At 53.4% G+C, this 16,919-nt stretch overlaps 5 protein-coding genes across 5 annotated transcripts; 3 read left to right on the forward strand and 2 right to left on the reverse strand.

Moving 5' to 3' along the window:
• Positions 1–380: 380 nt before the first annotated feature.
• Positions 381–2,317, reverse strand: ATEG_01780 (uncharacterized protein; the record flags this gene model as incomplete). The annotated part of the gene is made up of 3 exons (XM_001209145.1): positions 381–1,116; positions 1,173–1,680; positions 1,732–2,317. The coding sequence occupies 3 exons, from the start codon at positions 2,315–2,317 to the stop codon at positions 381–383; spliced, it is 1,830 nt and encodes a 609-aa protein (XP_001209145.1).
• Positions 2,318–3,753: 1,436 nt separating this feature from the next.
• Positions 3,754–5,694, reverse strand: ATEG_01781 (putative acetamidase; the record flags this gene model as incomplete). Its single annotated transcript, XM_001209146.1, has 4 exons — positions 3,754–4,577; positions 4,632–5,102; positions 5,157–5,560; positions 5,654–5,694. The coding sequence occupies 4 exons, from the start codon at positions 5,692–5,694 to the stop codon at positions 3,754–3,756; spliced, it is 1,740 nt and encodes a 579-aa protein (XP_001209146.1).
• A 2,869-nt stretch (positions 5,695–8,563) lies between these two features.
• On the forward strand, positions 8,564–9,355 carry ATEG_01782 (uncharacterized protein; the record flags this gene model as incomplete). Its single annotated transcript, XM_001209147.1, has 1 exon — positions 8,564–9,355. The coding sequence occupies one exon, from the start codon at positions 8,564–8,566 to the stop codon at positions 9,353–9,355; it is 792 nt and encodes a 263-aa protein (XP_001209147.1).
• A 589-nt stretch (positions 9,356–9,944) lies between these two features.
• Positions 9,945–11,483, forward strand: ATEG_01783 (uncharacterized protein; the record flags this gene model as incomplete). Its single annotated transcript, XM_001209148.1, has 2 exons — positions 9,945–9,947; positions 10,011–11,483. The coding sequence occupies 2 exons, from the start codon at positions 9,945–9,947 to the stop codon at positions 11,481–11,483; spliced, it is 1,476 nt and encodes a 491-aa protein (XP_001209148.1).
• A 1,796-nt stretch (positions 11,484–13,279) lies between these two features.
• On the forward strand, positions 13,280–16,728 carry ATEG_01784 (uncharacterized protein; the record flags this gene model as incomplete). The annotated part of the gene is made up of 2 exons (XM_001209149.1): positions 13,280–14,360; positions 14,417–16,728. The coding sequence occupies 2 exons, from the start codon at positions 13,280–13,282 to the stop codon at positions 16,726–16,728; spliced, it is 3,393 nt and encodes a 1,130-aa protein (XP_001209149.1).
• Between the last annotated feature and the right edge of the window lie 191 nt (positions 16,729–16,919).

Here is a 16,919-nt window from a genome sequence, read left to right on the forward strand (position 1 = left end):
GTAGTAAATGGCAATGGACCGGCCCATGCGAAGAAGTATGGATATGTTATGGAGACAGACCCCCGACGAAATATTCCGCAAACCGCGACCCCTACCCCTTACACCGAAAAGGGAGACCAAAGAAAAGAAAGTTAAGAAAATCCATCATGACGGTCGTGATTCATACCCGTCTCGCCGGCCCGTAGGCAACAGACCAACTTTTATCCCGCGGGATAAAGACCAAAGATGTGAAGAGGGTTATAGAGAAAAGAAAGAGGCGGGAAAAACCGGGAAAGAAACGAAAGCACAGAGTTTGGGTATGTGATCAAGATGTATAGAACGCTTCGAACCCGATCGGGTATAACATGTATACATACACCAAATAGGTGCATGGATGATCGTCATCGGACGATTGATCGGCCCAATTCCAGCCACAGTCTATGCCCTGGCTGGTCGCAGGCGATATCCCACCACAAAATATTGCTCAGAACCTTGCGCATGTCTGCCCACGAAGCCACCCCGTTCTCACAAGCCGCCTGGCGGAGTGTCGACACATACCAGGCTCGTTCGGGCGTATTCTCGGCCGCAATACCGCCCATCATAAGCACCCAGAGTAGCGTCATACGCGCATGTGGATGTGACCAGACAATGGCGGGGTTGAAGAACTGCATGAGGGCCTTGATCAGGGTGGCGAGCTGCGTGAGCGGCGTGCTTTGGGCTGGCAGGGGCAGAATCACGCCCACACTAAAGACGAGGCCGGCGAGACGACACGCCTCGTAGATGATTTCTTCGTTGTTATTGTAACCGGAAAAGCCATCGCCCTGGCTGGCAGTTGGGATGGAGAGCATGGTGTGGTGCACCAGGTTGCGCTGGTCAGCGAGGAGTGCCTCATCAATTTTGGACGGATTCTTTCGCAGATGACCGTCGACGATACCCGTATAGATGTGCATGGCCTGGTAAACGTCGATCAACTCTGGGGTTAGGCCGAGTTGTTGCAGATGGCCGTAGCGACGCTCAGCGTCCATTGTATTGTATCCCAGAAGCTCATGGATTGAAAGATTCTTTCGGCTCTCGCAGAGAGGGTAAAATGTAAACGCCGGAGGGGTGAGATACGTGGAAGCGGTGACGATATCCGAGCTATGGGTTGGTAAAGTGTTAGCACATGCCAAAATAGGGAGATCTAGCCGACTTACAACGATAGGACTGGGGCCAAGCCCGGAAGGGTAATATTGTCTAGTCCTCCCCGTAGTTTGACCATTTGAACCAGACCCTGTATGTGGACTAGATTCGGCGGAAGACTGCCGTATACATCTAGCCACTGCAATCGTCTCATTGGTGCTGTAAATGGGGTGAGACGGTGCCGTCGTTGATCGTTATCATCGGCAATGTTATGGGCCATGCATATAACGCTGAGAATGACGGAATCGCAGACAGCACGCGTCGGATGTTGCACCTCGCGGTTGATCATCTTGATCGTCTCAAACTCGCACAGTTGCAATAATTGTTGGTCACGGGCGCGGAATGCACCCTCGGGTATCCAGCGATTGACCCATTGCACCCGTTGGTGGGACAGCGAACCAAATAAAAAGGCCGTGAAAAGGGTAGGATCAGTCAACGAGAGGGGGAACCAGCTCGACGAAGCCAAGTTATCGTGTCCATCCGAAGAGCCAGGAGTCAGACGAGGCCATAAGACTTGGAGGCCTGGGGCGGGGTCAGTGATGGAAGAGCACAATGGGAAGAGGTCTCACGTACAGTAAATTTCGCAGGCATGAACAACCTCGGGAGAATACTGCGACGGATATGTGTGGAAGGGATCAAGCACATTGCCGCCGATGACTTCAATGCAGTCTCCCGGGTCCGAGCTGGAGCTGTCGGTACTGTTTTCAGCATAATCCACTGACCAGCGGCGGCCGGTTTCAAACGCATTCACGGGAGACTCCTTCTGGGACGTCGGGAGAATGAGGACCGATTGAGCCTGTTGCGAGGAAGGTCGAGTCGAAGTGAGACTGTTGGAGGTGATGGATTCGGGCGAATGCGGCGAGGAGGTGCGCGAAGCAGAGGGCGAGGACGAGGGGAAAAGAGTTTCATCGGTGTCGAGTTCAGGAGGTTGCGACGGGGTTTCGGGGTGGATTTTTTCGACGGAGGGGTGGAATTGAGCGTCGGGATAGGTGTCCGAGATGCTAGCGGAACGGTCTTTGGTCTGATCGGAGATCCATCGGCCGACATGAGCGCGTACCATGCGCTGAATATTGATGCGCTCGTCGTCGGTGGAGGGGCGGGCGTTGATAAAATAGATCTCGTCTTTCTGGCGCCTGCGGCGGCCTTTGACTGGAGGCATTTCCACCTAGGAGAGCAGATTGCGACCATCAAGTGCGAAGAAGACAAGTGTTCGCGGAGGTGATGGTGGCGACGGGGGATGATACGGCCTGCAGGAACAGCATCCTGCGGGAAGGGAAAAAGACGGGGAAGCACCGGCAGAGAGTGGCGAAGACGATCGGGACAGGCGATGAGGATGGCTTTATCGAGACCAGATATTTTCCAGATGACGGAGGTGGCAGAGGCGAGGGTGGACACGACCGACGGGTGTAGGCCACGGAACCGTCAGACACGATGATGAAGAGGGACCCACCGGTCCTCCGACTGCGAGGAGGGAGTCAGTGACTTAAGAAAAGGGAGAGAAGGAAGAGAAGGGGAGAGAAAAGGAGGAAGATGGGGGGAAAGAAGAGAGAGTGAGGAAGGGATGTAGAGTAGTTTTGAGGAGGGGAGGAGGAGGAGAGGAAGAGGAGGAAGCGAGCGGGAAGACCGAACGAGACTCTCTCTCTCTCTCTCTCTCTTTCTTGACTCCCGTGACTCCCCGTGCAGATCGCCGCAAGACCCAACATGACAGCCGCAACAAAGTTCAGTAGTTTCTGTCTTCCTTGGCCCATTCGGGGGGTTGGTCCCATGGGTATCCCATTCTTCAGATCCTGGCGGCCCCTCTCTATCTCTCTATCTTACCGCAAGCGTATGGAGTATATGGTCTGTCACTTTCCTCGTCCAAGCTCCTTCACCCCCCCAAAAGTGACAGATCCAAAAAAAACCCACCCGACAACCAAATGCACCCAATCCCGCGGGTCAAAGCCCTAGTCCGATGGAACATCATTCGCTCCCCTGCACCCCATTACACGGTATCGATCTGTCTGACAGTTTCTCTATCTATCCATCTGTTCCCGACGGATGCTGACGGGGCCCACTGCGGATGACAGGCCGAGTCTCCCTGTCTGTCGAGATTCGTCGAGTGCTCGGATCGCCCCCCCTGGAAGCTTGAAAACCAGCCCATGTGCTCGGGCCAACGGTCTCCTGAATCTGAGGCACGCTCGGTCTGATCCCCGGCTACGGCGTTTGGTCCTATTTATTCCCTCTGCAACAACAAAAGCCCGGGGAATTGATTCTCTAAGGGCCGTGGCTCAGTTTGGGTCCTCCATGCGCCATCCAAGAATCCGACGACAGTCTTAGTAATAAATTGGTCATTCACAGCCTGTCACTCATTAACTATGCATGGTGGAACAGCCCAAGAATTGGGCGATCAGCGGTGCATATTCAGCCGCTCATCTCTCCCAGGCACTCCGGACTTCCGACGATGCAGGTCCAAAGGGGACGAATGACATTGCGTGGTCGATGAAATGACTATATATCCACCGATAATCCTTAAGTTATCTCTACCCTCAAAGACATCGGAAATATATATTTCCTGCGGACTCGATTAGGTACACTCGGACAAACCCGTCTGTCATTTTAATCCAGCTCAATCAAAGGATACTTCCCACCCTCACCGCTGGCCGAATCCCAGTACAGCTCCAACGCACGTTCCACTACAGCCATATACCCCAGAACCTTCTCCTCCTGCCACCGACGGCCAACCACCTGCACCGCAGTCGGCAGTCCGGCCATCTTCACGGCATCGTAGTGCATCCAAGCGCCCTTGGCAATGGCATGGTTTGCACCCAGGTGCCTGAGCATCTTCTTGTATGGCATCGGCAGCGCATCCTTCTTAGGGTCCACGTGAGACACCGGCAGCACTCCGGCCGTGTAGTCCAACACGTTCCACAAGAACGTGTAGCCGCATGAGGACACCGCGTCGCGCATGGCCTCGTGCGGTAGCGCCGGGGTCGCATTCACGGGACACAGGATAAAGTCATACTGCTGCGACTCACCGTCCCACCAGGCGTGCCACGTGGCACGGAAGGCCTCCCGCTGGGCTACCAGCTTCCAGAGCTCGGCCGAGGACTTGTGCGAGAAGGTGCGGATCAGGGCCGCCCACTTCGAGTCGCGGCGAATGTACCGCACATACAGGTAGTAAAGGTAGCGGAGGGGTGCAGGGAGATTGCAGATACGGGTGAGCTGGTCCGCGCCAGGGTCCGAGGGCTCAAAGCTGTAACGATGCGAGTTGAATGTGACGCAGCCGTCCGAGTTGAGGAGTTGCGAACCGAGGTGCAGGCCAGTGAAGGGGTCAGCTTTAGCAGGAGGGGTGATTTCCACGACGTCGTGACCGGCGGCCTTCAAGGCACGCACGGTGGTGGACAAAGACCGAGCAATCGCAGGGGTGGGAGGGACGACACCTGGTTTCGGTTAGCTCACTATGCGGGGTAACCAGGGAAGTCGCATCAACGTACCATCAGTCGACATCAGACCAATACGGAGCTTCTTGCTCTGAGCTTCGGTTTCCTCGTCTTCGCGCCAGCTGATGGGGTGGACAGTGTAGTCATATTTCCATGGCTGCATGCCGATGATGGCTTTGGTGAAATAGGTGAGGTCGTTCAGGGTGCGGGCCATAGGAGAGAAGACACTGGCCACACCCTCCTGTCCAGCCATGCTCGTACTGACACCGGCCTTCGGCCAGCGGCCAGTACTGCAGCGCAGCGAGTAGATACCGCTCCAAGCCGCAGGGACGCGGACAGAACCCGCAACATCGGATCCAATACCGATGCGGCCACCCAGCGCCAGGAGCGCACCTTCACCGCCAGTCGAGCCACCCGGGGAGTAAGCAGGGACATGGGGGTTGAGACAGCGGCCCCATAGAGCATTGGCCGACTCGAACGACAGGAGAGTGACTGGTAGAGCGGTCTTTGCGTAGGGGACGGCACCTAGGAAGGACGTTAGACTGCAGACGTGTTCAAAGTCATCGGAAAGGAACATACCAGCATCCTTAAGAAGCTTAACCATAGGCCCGTCCTCTGTAGCAGGCTTATTGGCCATGCGCGTATAGCCGACAGAGACATCGAACCCCTTCACCTGGACGGAATCTTTCAGGGAGACAGGGATACCGGCCAACGGCCCCTGCAGGTCGACCTCGGACTGCGCCCAGGTCTCGGCCTCTGGGAGAAGCAGTTCCGTGACACAGTTGGTCTTCTCCTGGGCCTTGACGGCGACCTTGCCATAGGTGCGGAGAACATCGACTGCGGAGATGGAGGAGCCCTGCACCTCACTCACTAGCTCCTCAATGGGTTTGTTAATGATCGACTTGTCAAAGGCTGTAAAGTGGGTGTGGTAAGCGGCGGGCAGAGAAGCGAAACGGTGTGCCCGTTCCCTTCTCTTGGAGTTCCTATAGAGATCTGTTAGTGTCGGACAATACTCCGAAGTAACGAGAGTGGGGGGGTGGAGATGTCGAAGAAGGTGTTAGGGGCCCCAGACATACCGCACACTTCGGTAAGTGAAGTAGTCGAACGGAGGAAGCATTCTTGCGAGGCTCACAGCGGTGCAAGCAGGAGGATCGAAAGGAAGGGAGAGAAGAGAAGTCAAAGACGCAGGGAGTTGGAGCGGCTTTTATTGCGGGGGAGGAGGAGCCACGTGCGGAGAAGCGATAAGACCCGCTGATAAGCGCTCAGATACGACTGCTGCAGTTAGTCGGCCAGACCAAGTCGTGGTAAGTAGTTGATTCGACTGCAAGAGTTGAAACAGAGCTAAAGATCAGTTGCAATGTATGGCGTATTCCTACTCTTCTCATTGAGTGAAGCAGCAATGGGTGGAATATGTCAATCACCGTCTCACAAAGAAGAAGAAACACGTGACCTATACAGGAACGACAAACTACCCAATGCGGCAAGTCCATGCGGAGGCCGGAGTCCGGCTATCTAGACGGTTGCTATTATTCATCGGATTTCTATGGAGCTTGATCCTTCTGACCTCGGATGAGCAAGAGACCGTTCAAAATCTCAAGATCAATTCCTCGTCACTGATCTCATGTGCAGTGAACAGTTCGTCTTATCATTATGTGCAGACCATCCCTTCCTCCACTTTGCGTGTAGACGCTTCACGCCACCTGCAGACTTCCGCAATGTTTCCTGTATGTATGTGCAAGTATGACCCTATGAGAGAGAATACGACCTCCGTCAGGGTCAATTCGACGTTGGGTTCAATGCCTCTTCCGATCGCTTCGGATCTCGTCCCCAATTATGCGTCCCAAACCACCACAGCACGACTGCTACGGCTGCTATCACGAGAATGACAGCTAACAAAAGTGTCATGCAGCAGATAATATGTCGTCTCTTCTTGCGTCTCTGTGATTTGATCCATTCGTCCCTGATACCTCCATGTTAGCAGAGCGCTCACTTTCAGCTGACTCTTTACGAGATGAGTTATATGGCACGCACGAGATTATCGTTTCGGAAGAGCGAAGTTGAGCTTTGGCCTCCTCGTCAAGATGAATGGCACGGGAAAAGCGACGCCAAAAGGCAGGGTCTCGAACAAGGGCCATGGTTTCTTATTATCGGTCGTGATGCATCAGGCACAACGAGGTATGTTGTAGCAAGTGTAATGGGAAAGTTCGAGGCTTCGCTCAGAGATGGACACGGCAATCGGCAATCCAAAGGATATCTTGTTCCACACAGGGATAATATCAACGACAAAGGGAACTTTTGTCCTCAAATTAACGCGATATAAACGAAGATAATATTCACAGCACAAATGACAGACCGGAGACTGTGCATCTGACTGATCACACGGATGACAGGCCAACAAGGCGAGGAGTCAGGTTCCTTGACTGGTGGATGAGGATTTGGTCCCGATAAAAACAGCACTGCTCTGTGTGACCTTCAACCCCATGCATGCCGTTGGCGGGTGTTGCGCATTCCAGCCGGGATGAGGAATGTCCCCCTCTCCACGCATTCCTCGATCGACGTGCTTTTGCCAATAACCAGGTCTGTGGACGGCACTGCTACGTGTCACTAGGTATAATTGGATCTCTTCCAGGCCGGCACAAACCTCCGTACCATGGGAACGTATTCAACCAGATTGTAGATCAACCCGCGTGGAGAACCCTTTGCCCAGCTATCAAGTGGTTCCTACCAGTATCTCACAAAGCCACAGATCTCTGCACTAGTTATATGAAAGATGCAGATCGAGTTGAATCGGTATCTCTAAACGCTTCTGTAGGCAAAATCCGCTCGGTATTCCTGCGGGGAGGGCTCAAAGTCAAGCTGGCGGCTGATTTGATTCCAGTCCTCGGTTTATTGATGAGTCCATAGTCAATACAGTTCCATGCGCAAACACACCTTCGCTACCTGCAAATCACTCGATTTGCGCCCCTTCCACTCCTGCCTTTTCTTCTCGTTTCCCTCCTTCTCCTCCATGTTCTTCCGGCTCCTCCCCCACGGGCCGCCACGGGCCACTCGCACCCGTGTAAACAACTCTTGCCCTGTCTGTGACCAGATGTTCTGGGCAATACCAATTGACGTGAGAGGGAGGCGGAATTTCTAGGGGATGGCAGCGGGAAGTTGTGCCCTGTCGGGCCGGGCATTGGACGAAGGAGGTCCGGCGGATACACCCGCAGGTGTGCTTGTCTCGTCTGAAGAAGCACATTGTTCACAGTGTTCGACTAAGTGAAGTACCCTGGTGTGTTAGAACGTCAGAAACCTAGGTATTCTATGGAACACAACTTACAGCGTAGTATGTCGCGTTTTTGGTTCGATATGGAGCAAAACCCCTCAACAATGAAAGACCTGGCAGTGAACTGGGTACTGTTTGCTGAATCGGAAGAAGAGGAAGCTTTCACTAATACTGCTTTGTGCCTTCCTACCCGGGAACAAGCTTTTTCCTATTGCCCTAGAATGACGTGACATATACATCCCCTCGACGTGATAAGACAACTACCCTCATGCTTACACACATAAACCCGTACGCCCATACCATCATATCATCGAGATTTTAACCAATCTTATCCCGTCGCTATTGCTTCAGACACGGCATACCGCTGGGACCACCCAGGAAAATACGTCCTGAACCCATACCCCCGATATGGTAGCTGCGATGTCCCGGTAAAGCTTTATAAAGCTCCACCTGGCTGCGTGACAGACGAGGGGCTCAGACCCGTACCACTGCTATCTCAGCTCCCTCTCGAACTCGCTCATCAAATACTGTTTGTTCTCGACATGGTCAGCCTTGGGGCACTACGTCAGCTTAATTCCACAGCGAGAAGCCTAGTGGAGTCATTTCCTGCATGGTTCCTCTTAAGGGAGCACGCCTCAGACATGCTACGTGTCGTGGACGCTACGAAGTGTACCGCTTACTTCCCAGTCCGTTGGTTATTCGAGGAGTTTTGTCATCCACGATGCCGCACATGTACGGACTTCGGACCTTATCTCTACCTCCCGACGACCTCTCGCTGTTGTTTCAAGTGCAGCATTTCGGAGTGTCTCCCAAGCAACTCAAATCTGTTCCGATAATCTCTCATTCTCCAAACACTTCTCTTCTAAAGCGCAACATTCGCATGGTTGACGTTTCCCAAGCCGAAGCCTTGGGTATACAAAAACATGGAAGTTTGCAGAAGATGAAAGAACTTTTCGAAGCCCATTGGAGAGAGCGTGATCGCAAAATAGACATGGCATTCTGGAAATGGGAGGAAAGCGACTACCTCTCCAGGAAGCCTCGTTTTCGAAGCATCCCCGTTTGCTTGGTCGATGATAACTACCCGGCCTCCGAGTGGAGGCTGCAAGGAACCACCACATTCCCATATTGGGACCGCCAGACAGCCAAACTGGAGCCAGGTGCATACTGTCGTGCGTGCACTTACGACTACAAGAACCGCCACGGCCCGTACTCAGGCCCGCATATGCTCTCCATGAAAATGAGCAGCGAACCATATTACCGGGCTTTCTTGGAGGCTGATTTGCCGAAGCACTTCCTCCACTGTGATGCAGCGAAGGCAAATTACAATTTCCTGAATCAGGAAAGGAGCCGCCACTATTATTATCGCAGGACCGGATCTGACTTTTATGTGGATGTGAATCGGGCGGCGCGAAGGGAGCCAAATGAGGAACAGGACGTGGACGGAAAGGAGGAGGGGTCGAAGAGCATGGAGGAAGATGATGAACAGAAAACTGATGAGATGATCATGCTGTAATCGAGCGAAGGGATACATTTGAAGCGTTAGAGATATACCTGCCGCAGTACTTTAGGGCTGAGCCGGTCATGCGTGTCGGATGCATTCATCACCTGCGGAGTCTTCTTCTGCTCCTCCCACTGCATGCCATCCTCCGGTCTTTTGTCTCTTTCCTCCATCCCACCTCCCCCCCCCCCCCCGGCTGATCCAGGCGACTCGCTGTCGCAAACCTATCGACCGACTTGTTTGCCTCTGCCAACAAACCGCAGCGTGCTTTGGGTGTCCCCGCAGTGGAGCAGCTGCAGGGCGATGGGTGCCTGACCGCCGAATGCTGCCTTTCATCGTTCCATTCATTCATTCATGCATGCGTCTGTCAGCCTGGTCACCTTACGGTCTTTACTTCCCTCTCACTCATTTATCTCTGGATCCCTCTTCCATCAATGCAACAATTGTCGTCGCTACCTTCGAGTGTCTTTGACGCGGCCGCTAATTCAGCCCGGCCATGTCCTCCGCCCACCATGACGGCACTAATTTCTGGGGAGTGCTGATCAACCCGGATAAGAGCCCAGCCCCGCTACTCGAACACCTCTGTCTGGGCATCGCGCAGATAATGGTGAGCTGAGAACTGTGCACAACAACAAAGCGAATCCGTACTGAAGCAGAGATTTCGTATTAGACCACCTTTGACGACTATGCAACCTGCGATCTCACCCCAGAACGCCTGGCCGCTTTTTATCGCAAGGTCGGCGGCAATTATGACATCTTGTTTCTTGAGACGAAACCCTCCGCTCTTTCGTTCATCTATCAACGTCTCGGGTGCTTTCATAGCATCCAACCGTCATCTGACCCCTATAAACCCCCCTCGGTCCCGGCACTCCAACCAAACGGCTTTGTGAGATGGCAGACGATACAGCTCCTCCTCGATCCCGAGGAGCATTCGCGGTATCTCCAGGCCGCCGTCGAACTATGGGACGTCCGCGACCAAAACGGACAAATATATCCTAAATCGATTCCCCGAGAGGCTTTCCCGCGTGAATCAGATCCCGAGATGGTCGGGTGGCACGAGGAGGTCAGCCGGCGTTTTGAAATCGACTACTGGAAGAAGAATATCCTACGGTCGTCGCCGCCCAACTTCGGTACATACTATTTCTACTTCAATCAGAAAGAGGCCCCAGACAAGATGGGAGAGAAAGATCGCCTCCACGCTCATCGCACCCAACCTGCGTATCATCGTGACCCCAACAGTACCGATGAGGTACCACTATCATCCTCACGACACCACCAGCCTCATCCGAGCAGGGACCTCCCGCGACGAGCACAGTCGACATACTTCCACCATCCAGAAAGTCGCCGAACCGGATATGCATCTCCTCGCGCTCCATCCCCGCCGCCCTGGCCCGCCGCGGAGCAGACAAAGAAAAAGCAGACAAAGACACCACCTTATTTTTCGCGTCCTGTTAGTCCTAGCACCGTGCCAATCGACGAAGCCTCCGATGCTTCTTCGGAGGGCTCCTCCCCAAGCCGGGTCTCACCGCGCCCATTCCCCGACGGTTACTCCCACCACCGCCATCTATCCCCTCCGCATGTCGCTCACGCCCGCCGCCATTCCCACGAAGCATACGCCCGCAGACCGCAGCCTGACCTCTCCCCAGATGCGGACAGACGCCAAGCGCACAACCGAGATGCGCACGCCGTTAACCAAAGCCGGCTGTACGACTCGGACGGCGCGCGCAGACCAACGGCAGCTGCAGCCACAGCTACCCGAAGTCGTTATCCGACCTATCAGGAGGCCCAACCGGCTATTCATCCCAGTGTCAATTTACGTGAGCAAATCGTTCCCGAGAAAGTGGAAGTACCCGTATACGCGTCGCGTGGGTCGTCCCATCGCTACGCTGCGAATCCATACATCATGCGGACCCAAGCAGCGGATCTGAACGACGGTCGTCGAAACAGTTACCACCATCCCCTTCGTCCTGGGACCCCTGGCGGGAGCGCTGAGGCTCCGCATTTTATGACAGGCACGGCGCGGGGGGCGGCGCGGTGGACTGGTGTACCAATACCCGGGATGTCGAAACGAGGGGTTGCCGTTCCAGCGGTAGATGCAGAGTATCTGCCACGGGGGAGACGGTCGACCATGTATGAACGTTGAGTATGGATATACGAGTATACAAGAGCGGTTGGAAGTGGGAGTTTGGCGTTCAATCTATATATGCTTTCGCATTTTTTGTTTGATTTCTTTTCATGATCACGTTGTCTACCTAGTACCTGTGATAATGACTTACGACGTTACGACTGAAGTTACGGCAATGCATTGTTTTGACCCCTTGTAGTCCATCAATTATGATGTGGCCTTCCTGAGTTTCCCCATTTTCTCACTGTAGTTTAGTTAGCCTGGGAATCCTTAGCCACAGACCGGTCTGCAGCCAGCCACTCACTTTCTGTCACCCGGCTACTCGGAGATTCTAAGAATTTCACTAGGATATCGCCTCGAGGGTGTAAATTCAGGGCAGACTTTCCTGGTTTGTCCCAGTGGTACGCCGTGCCTGCAGCTATACTATGAGATTCTACTTGAATCCTCACCTCTCTCCCATTCTCACCTTATATACACCTTACATTCACGACTCTGACTAGGCCATAGCGTACACTTTTCTCTCATGATCTTCCTTCTTCCCATTCACTCTCTTCCTTCTTCCCATCTATCTCAATCTCTCCCTTCCCACTTCTCTTACTCTTCTTCCCCCTCCCCTTCTCTCTACCCCCTACCCCCTATCTCTGTCAGACCACATCTACAGCCGTGTATTACACCTTAAATACTCCTAAGTGGGTTGCCCATTTTAGGTAGTGTAATGGCCATTTTGCTTGACACATTCTTCAGCTGAAAGGGAGTTCTCAAAACACTCGCAACCAGCCCAACCTACTCTTCTCCCTGCCTTTTCGACCTCGAACACGCGACCTACCGCCATGACAGACCCACAGAGGGCGAGGAAGCGTCCTGACGGTGGGGAGTCTGCCCAAAAGCAGACAAAAAGGAAGAAAGCAAGCCCCATACAAGGCCCGGCCGCGAGACTATTGCAAGTCAGTGGTGGCTCAACTTACCACCTTGGTCTGAACTCTCTGGCGCGTGCTGCAAAAGGGCGCTGGGATATATTTACGGCGGCAATCAACCGGAGAGATATACGATAGGGTCGTCCGCGGAGGACGAGGAAGACCAAGGGTCCTGCGTGTCAATACCACGGATGCAAAGCGTGCAAGGAAGCCTCTGGCCGGTAAAAAGACAATTGTGGATTTGATTGCTGGTGTCCCCATTGTCGACGGGTGAGCTTGCTGAGATTAAATGGGAGCTGGATGAGTTCGGACTGGTCGTGTCGATGCAGCTTAGACTTAACCGAACAAAGATTATTATTCCTTTGCCCCAGTCTAGCTGTCCTCGACCTTGGATTCTAGGGCAATATAGCTTTGTTACCTACTCGCCAAAACAATTATTCAAGCAGGAAATCTTTAATTATTTTACTAAACAAGTACAAGAGATAATACAATATCCTGTCTCTAGACGGCATGGGCAGAGTGTCTGGTTCAAAGAGACCACAGGCTTCTTCAGTTTTAGCTAAGTAACTTGAAAATCTGTTCAAATTGTCAACGCCCATCATTGAATCTGTAGTTATGTTTTCAACTTGCGCGGTTCCTGAAAAGACACAACTCACGCCAACGAGCAATACAAGGCTGCCGCAAATTTTCAGCATCATCGTGGCGGAGCTCGCCGCCACATTGACACCACTGCGGCTGTGTCTACGCAGCCTCAACATGGCCGCCGCGTGATGACGAACGACAAAAGTCGCTAAATAAACCAGAAATCCCTCGGCCTAGTAGATTTTCTGGTTTTACACACCTCTGCCGTCGAGTGCGTCTGTGTAATTGCTTTTCGCACAGCTTGCTCCTTCATTCACTATGACTGAAATCGCTGGTCTCATTTTGGGTACGGCAGCCCTATGGGAGACCTGCGTTCAGATCTTTGACGTTGTCGAATCTGGACGACGCTATGGCATGGACTACGAGCTTTTGCGTGTCAAGCTGGAGGTCGAGCGGATCCGATTATATAACTGGGGCGATGCGATCGGCTTGTCTGAATGTGTCAATAGAAGCGACAATGGCACCACAAGCATGGATCTAGCAGCCCTCAGGTTGAGACTAGACGTGCGGCTGCGGAGGGTGGAGGTGAACCACACGGTCATGCGCCTCCTCGGATGTATCCAGCACTTGTTTCAGGATTTGGAGCGAGTGCAGGACGCGTACGGTTTACGGCCAGCAACTCCTGTCCCGGAGACACCAGTCAGCTCTGTTATTGCTGGCAGTTCGAATATTCTGAGTGCAGTATTCGCGAAGAGCTACGAAAGCCTGAAGCGGAGCGCACGCGAAAGACAGAAAACCACCACAATGGCGCGCCGGACAAAGTGGGCAATACACGATAAAAAGAAATTCCAGGACTTGGTTCTGGAAATCCGAGGCTTTAACGACAGTCTCGAGAGTCTGTTCCCAGGTTCGAAGCAAAAGATCGCGGAATTCATGCGAGTGGACGTCGAGGCCAGCGAGAACGTCGAGGAATTACAGTTGCTCCAAAATGCGACGATTGGAGACCACGCCGATATTTCCGATCTGGCAAGTATTCGGCTTGAAGAGCTGGGTGCGCCAGCCACAGAACGAACAGCACTACTGAGTGACCGAAATGATTCGTTAACGGTGGACGATCTGGACGAAGAGAACTGGGAAGATGTGGAAGAAACTGAACATGAAGACGACAATGTCACCGCCACTGTAGTGGACTCGGAAGTGACAGTCGGCGAGAAAAGGGTGAACGCAGTGCAGCGCTTCATCAATAAGAAACGGACCGGAGCTCTTCGCGTACATCTGCTTGGACCGTTTGGGCATACACCAAAGGTATATGCAGTCTGCTACTGGGAGAATAAAGAACAAAGTGACATGTGGGTCGATGATAAGGAAGGATTCGTGTCGAGCGCGCATGCAGCATTCGGTAAGAGCACTCTCTGTGACGTACGTAGGGATAGGCTTATGCTAACCGTGCACCAGAACCCTACCACAAGAGGCGGTATAAGAGGCAGCAGAGACTAGACGAATACGATATCGAGGATGAGTCCGAAGATGACGGCGTGCTGTTTGACCTCGAGAGCTATCCCGAGTATGAAACCGCATTCCCGGGGACGGTCACCGTCAAAGGGCTTGCTCTGGAGGCATGGGTTTTCGCAATATCGCATAGCGACAGGGAGGACACCATCCCGGTGACTTATCCTGATCTGGGAAGAATCCCTGCGAAGAAGCTGCTACGGAGAATCGACGAACTGCAAACAAGCTCTGCGAAGTTCGGTTGGAACCCGACGCAAGACCAGGCCGATCTGGAAGAGTTTACCGGCGACATGGGGTTCCGTAATACCAACTCAGCGGATGAGTACAAAGACATCGCCCGGGTGTGTTCAGGCTTATTCATGTTGCTTAACCGCACTGATGTCTTCGTCGATTTCCGTTCCACGTCCAGTATCTTCGGCGCAGTATGGAGCGAGGACCCCGAACGAAACGAACGTGGGTTTTGGAACCTGCTTTGGCAGGTTATCGTGGCCAAGGAATTGGTCCGGCGTCTTGAAGTCAGTAAAGAAAGTGGCTTCACGTCCAACTTCACCGGCCGAATACTGGCCTCGATGATTATTGCCGACCAATGGATCAAGAACATCGAGATTGGATTGTCCGAGTTGAGGATTCGACTAAAAGATGTCAAGCCACCGGAAACTAAAGAGCTTAAGGCTAAAGCAGAAAACTCCAAGCTGAAAGGCAACGATGCCATGGCGAAGAAGGATTACCACAATGCCATCTGTTTCTACACTGAAGCCATCAGTATAGACCCGAGCAGCGCCGTGTATCGAGCCAACCGATCCGCGGCTAATTTGTCCCTGGAACTCTACAGTCACAGTTTTCATGACGCGTATATCGCAACTCTCCTTGATGTCAAGTATGCCAAAGCGTGGTCCCGTGCTGGGCTCGCGGCACTGAAGCTCGGCTTAACCAAGAAAGCCGTCGACGCATATAAGAATGCCATAGCCCTTGCTGGAAAAGATGCGACAGCCGGAATGCGCCGGGGCCTGGAAGATGCCAAAGCGGCCGACAAGGCGAAGCTGGACGCAATCGACCAGGAGCAAGATCTCTCCAAAAGGGAAGGCCTGCGCAAGGAATACATAGAGCAAGACTACGAGTCCCAGATGGGGTCCGTAGAACTACACTCGCGGTGTCACGAGCAGCAAGTCGAAGGCCTTATACACTTCGCCGAACGCATGAAATGGCCATGGGTCAACGATGTCCGTGACTTTGCTGAAGAAGCATATAGCAATTTGCGCGGCGGCCAGCCCACCCCAGTACAATTGGAAGAATGGCTTTATGGCTTGACCCTGCCAGGCCAGTGGTTTAGCATTAAGATAATGAGCGCACTGATTTTCTGCACACCAACGCTGGCGACGACGCTTCGCGCCGCACCCTACTATGACTGCGGCCTCAGCCTCCCGAAGAAATCATACTGGCGCGTCCGTACTGTCCTGGGCCGCGTACTCGGGTCTCTGCCCGGCGTCACCTCACTATGTGGCTGGCTTGGGCCCTGTCCACCCGTGGAGTTCCTCCAGACCGGACGGGACGACCAGGACGACTTCGACCCATCGAAACCACGGCACATCAAGTTGAAAGCACGGGCCGTAAATCCGATTGCGAACAAGGATTGGTTCAACGACATAAAATTCTTCGCCGGTGAGAAGGAAGATATTCATCCTGATGGCGACGAAGAGTTCGAGGGGTGGAGGGAAACGATAGAGGACCGAGATAATTGGATTGTCCCGGAGCCGCCAGTCCACCAAGTCAGCACCTGTAGCCTCACCAAGATCCAACTGAAGTACGACCTGTCCGGGAAGTATGCTGCGGGTATCCACCCAGATGCGAAAGATGTCTACCGCGCTCAGCTCGCTTTTACCATCGACACCAACCCAACCGAGACTATCACCTACAAATTGTATACGAACCCGATCTTTGTTGTCCCGCCGCCATGCCAACCAGGTCCACGCGGTGTTGAGCATGAAGTTCACCTGCGCGAGTTACCACGCTACCAGGAACGTAACATATGGACTATCGAGCGACTGAAGGAGCACACGGCCGAGGACGACCCGGAACGCGGCGGAGTGATGGTTATTAATGCGACAGGGAAGGGCGCTGAGACGCTGGCTCGTGCCTGGTGTAGCGAGAGAGGCAAAAATGCCGTCATTCGGCGTTCCGGCGGCCCATGCTTTGTCTGTGCGGTGGAAGCAGCTAGCCAACGCGGGCTGGGGACCAAAGTGTTGATTTGGGTGAGCTAAAGAGCCCCAGGGATGGACCACGTAGATCGGTCTTCCTCTGCATATAGGTACAAACACGCAGCTCGAGAAGGAATGTCATTCTAAATATATACACCTTCAATGGAGATAATTAATAGGCACATAAGTGGCCATTTCGTTGCAGCAGTGGGTTGGAAGTTGAGAAAAGTTGGTTGTGATCACGGTTTGCTGTT

This window comes from Aspergillus terreus, genomic scaffold (genome assembly GCF_000149615.1).
Source record: "Aspergillus terreus NIH2624 scaffold_2 genomic scaffold, whole genome shotgun sequence".
NCBI classification, from domain to species: Eukaryota; Fungi; Ascomycota; class Eurotiomycetes; order Eurotiales; family Aspergillaceae; genus Aspergillus; species Aspergillus terreus.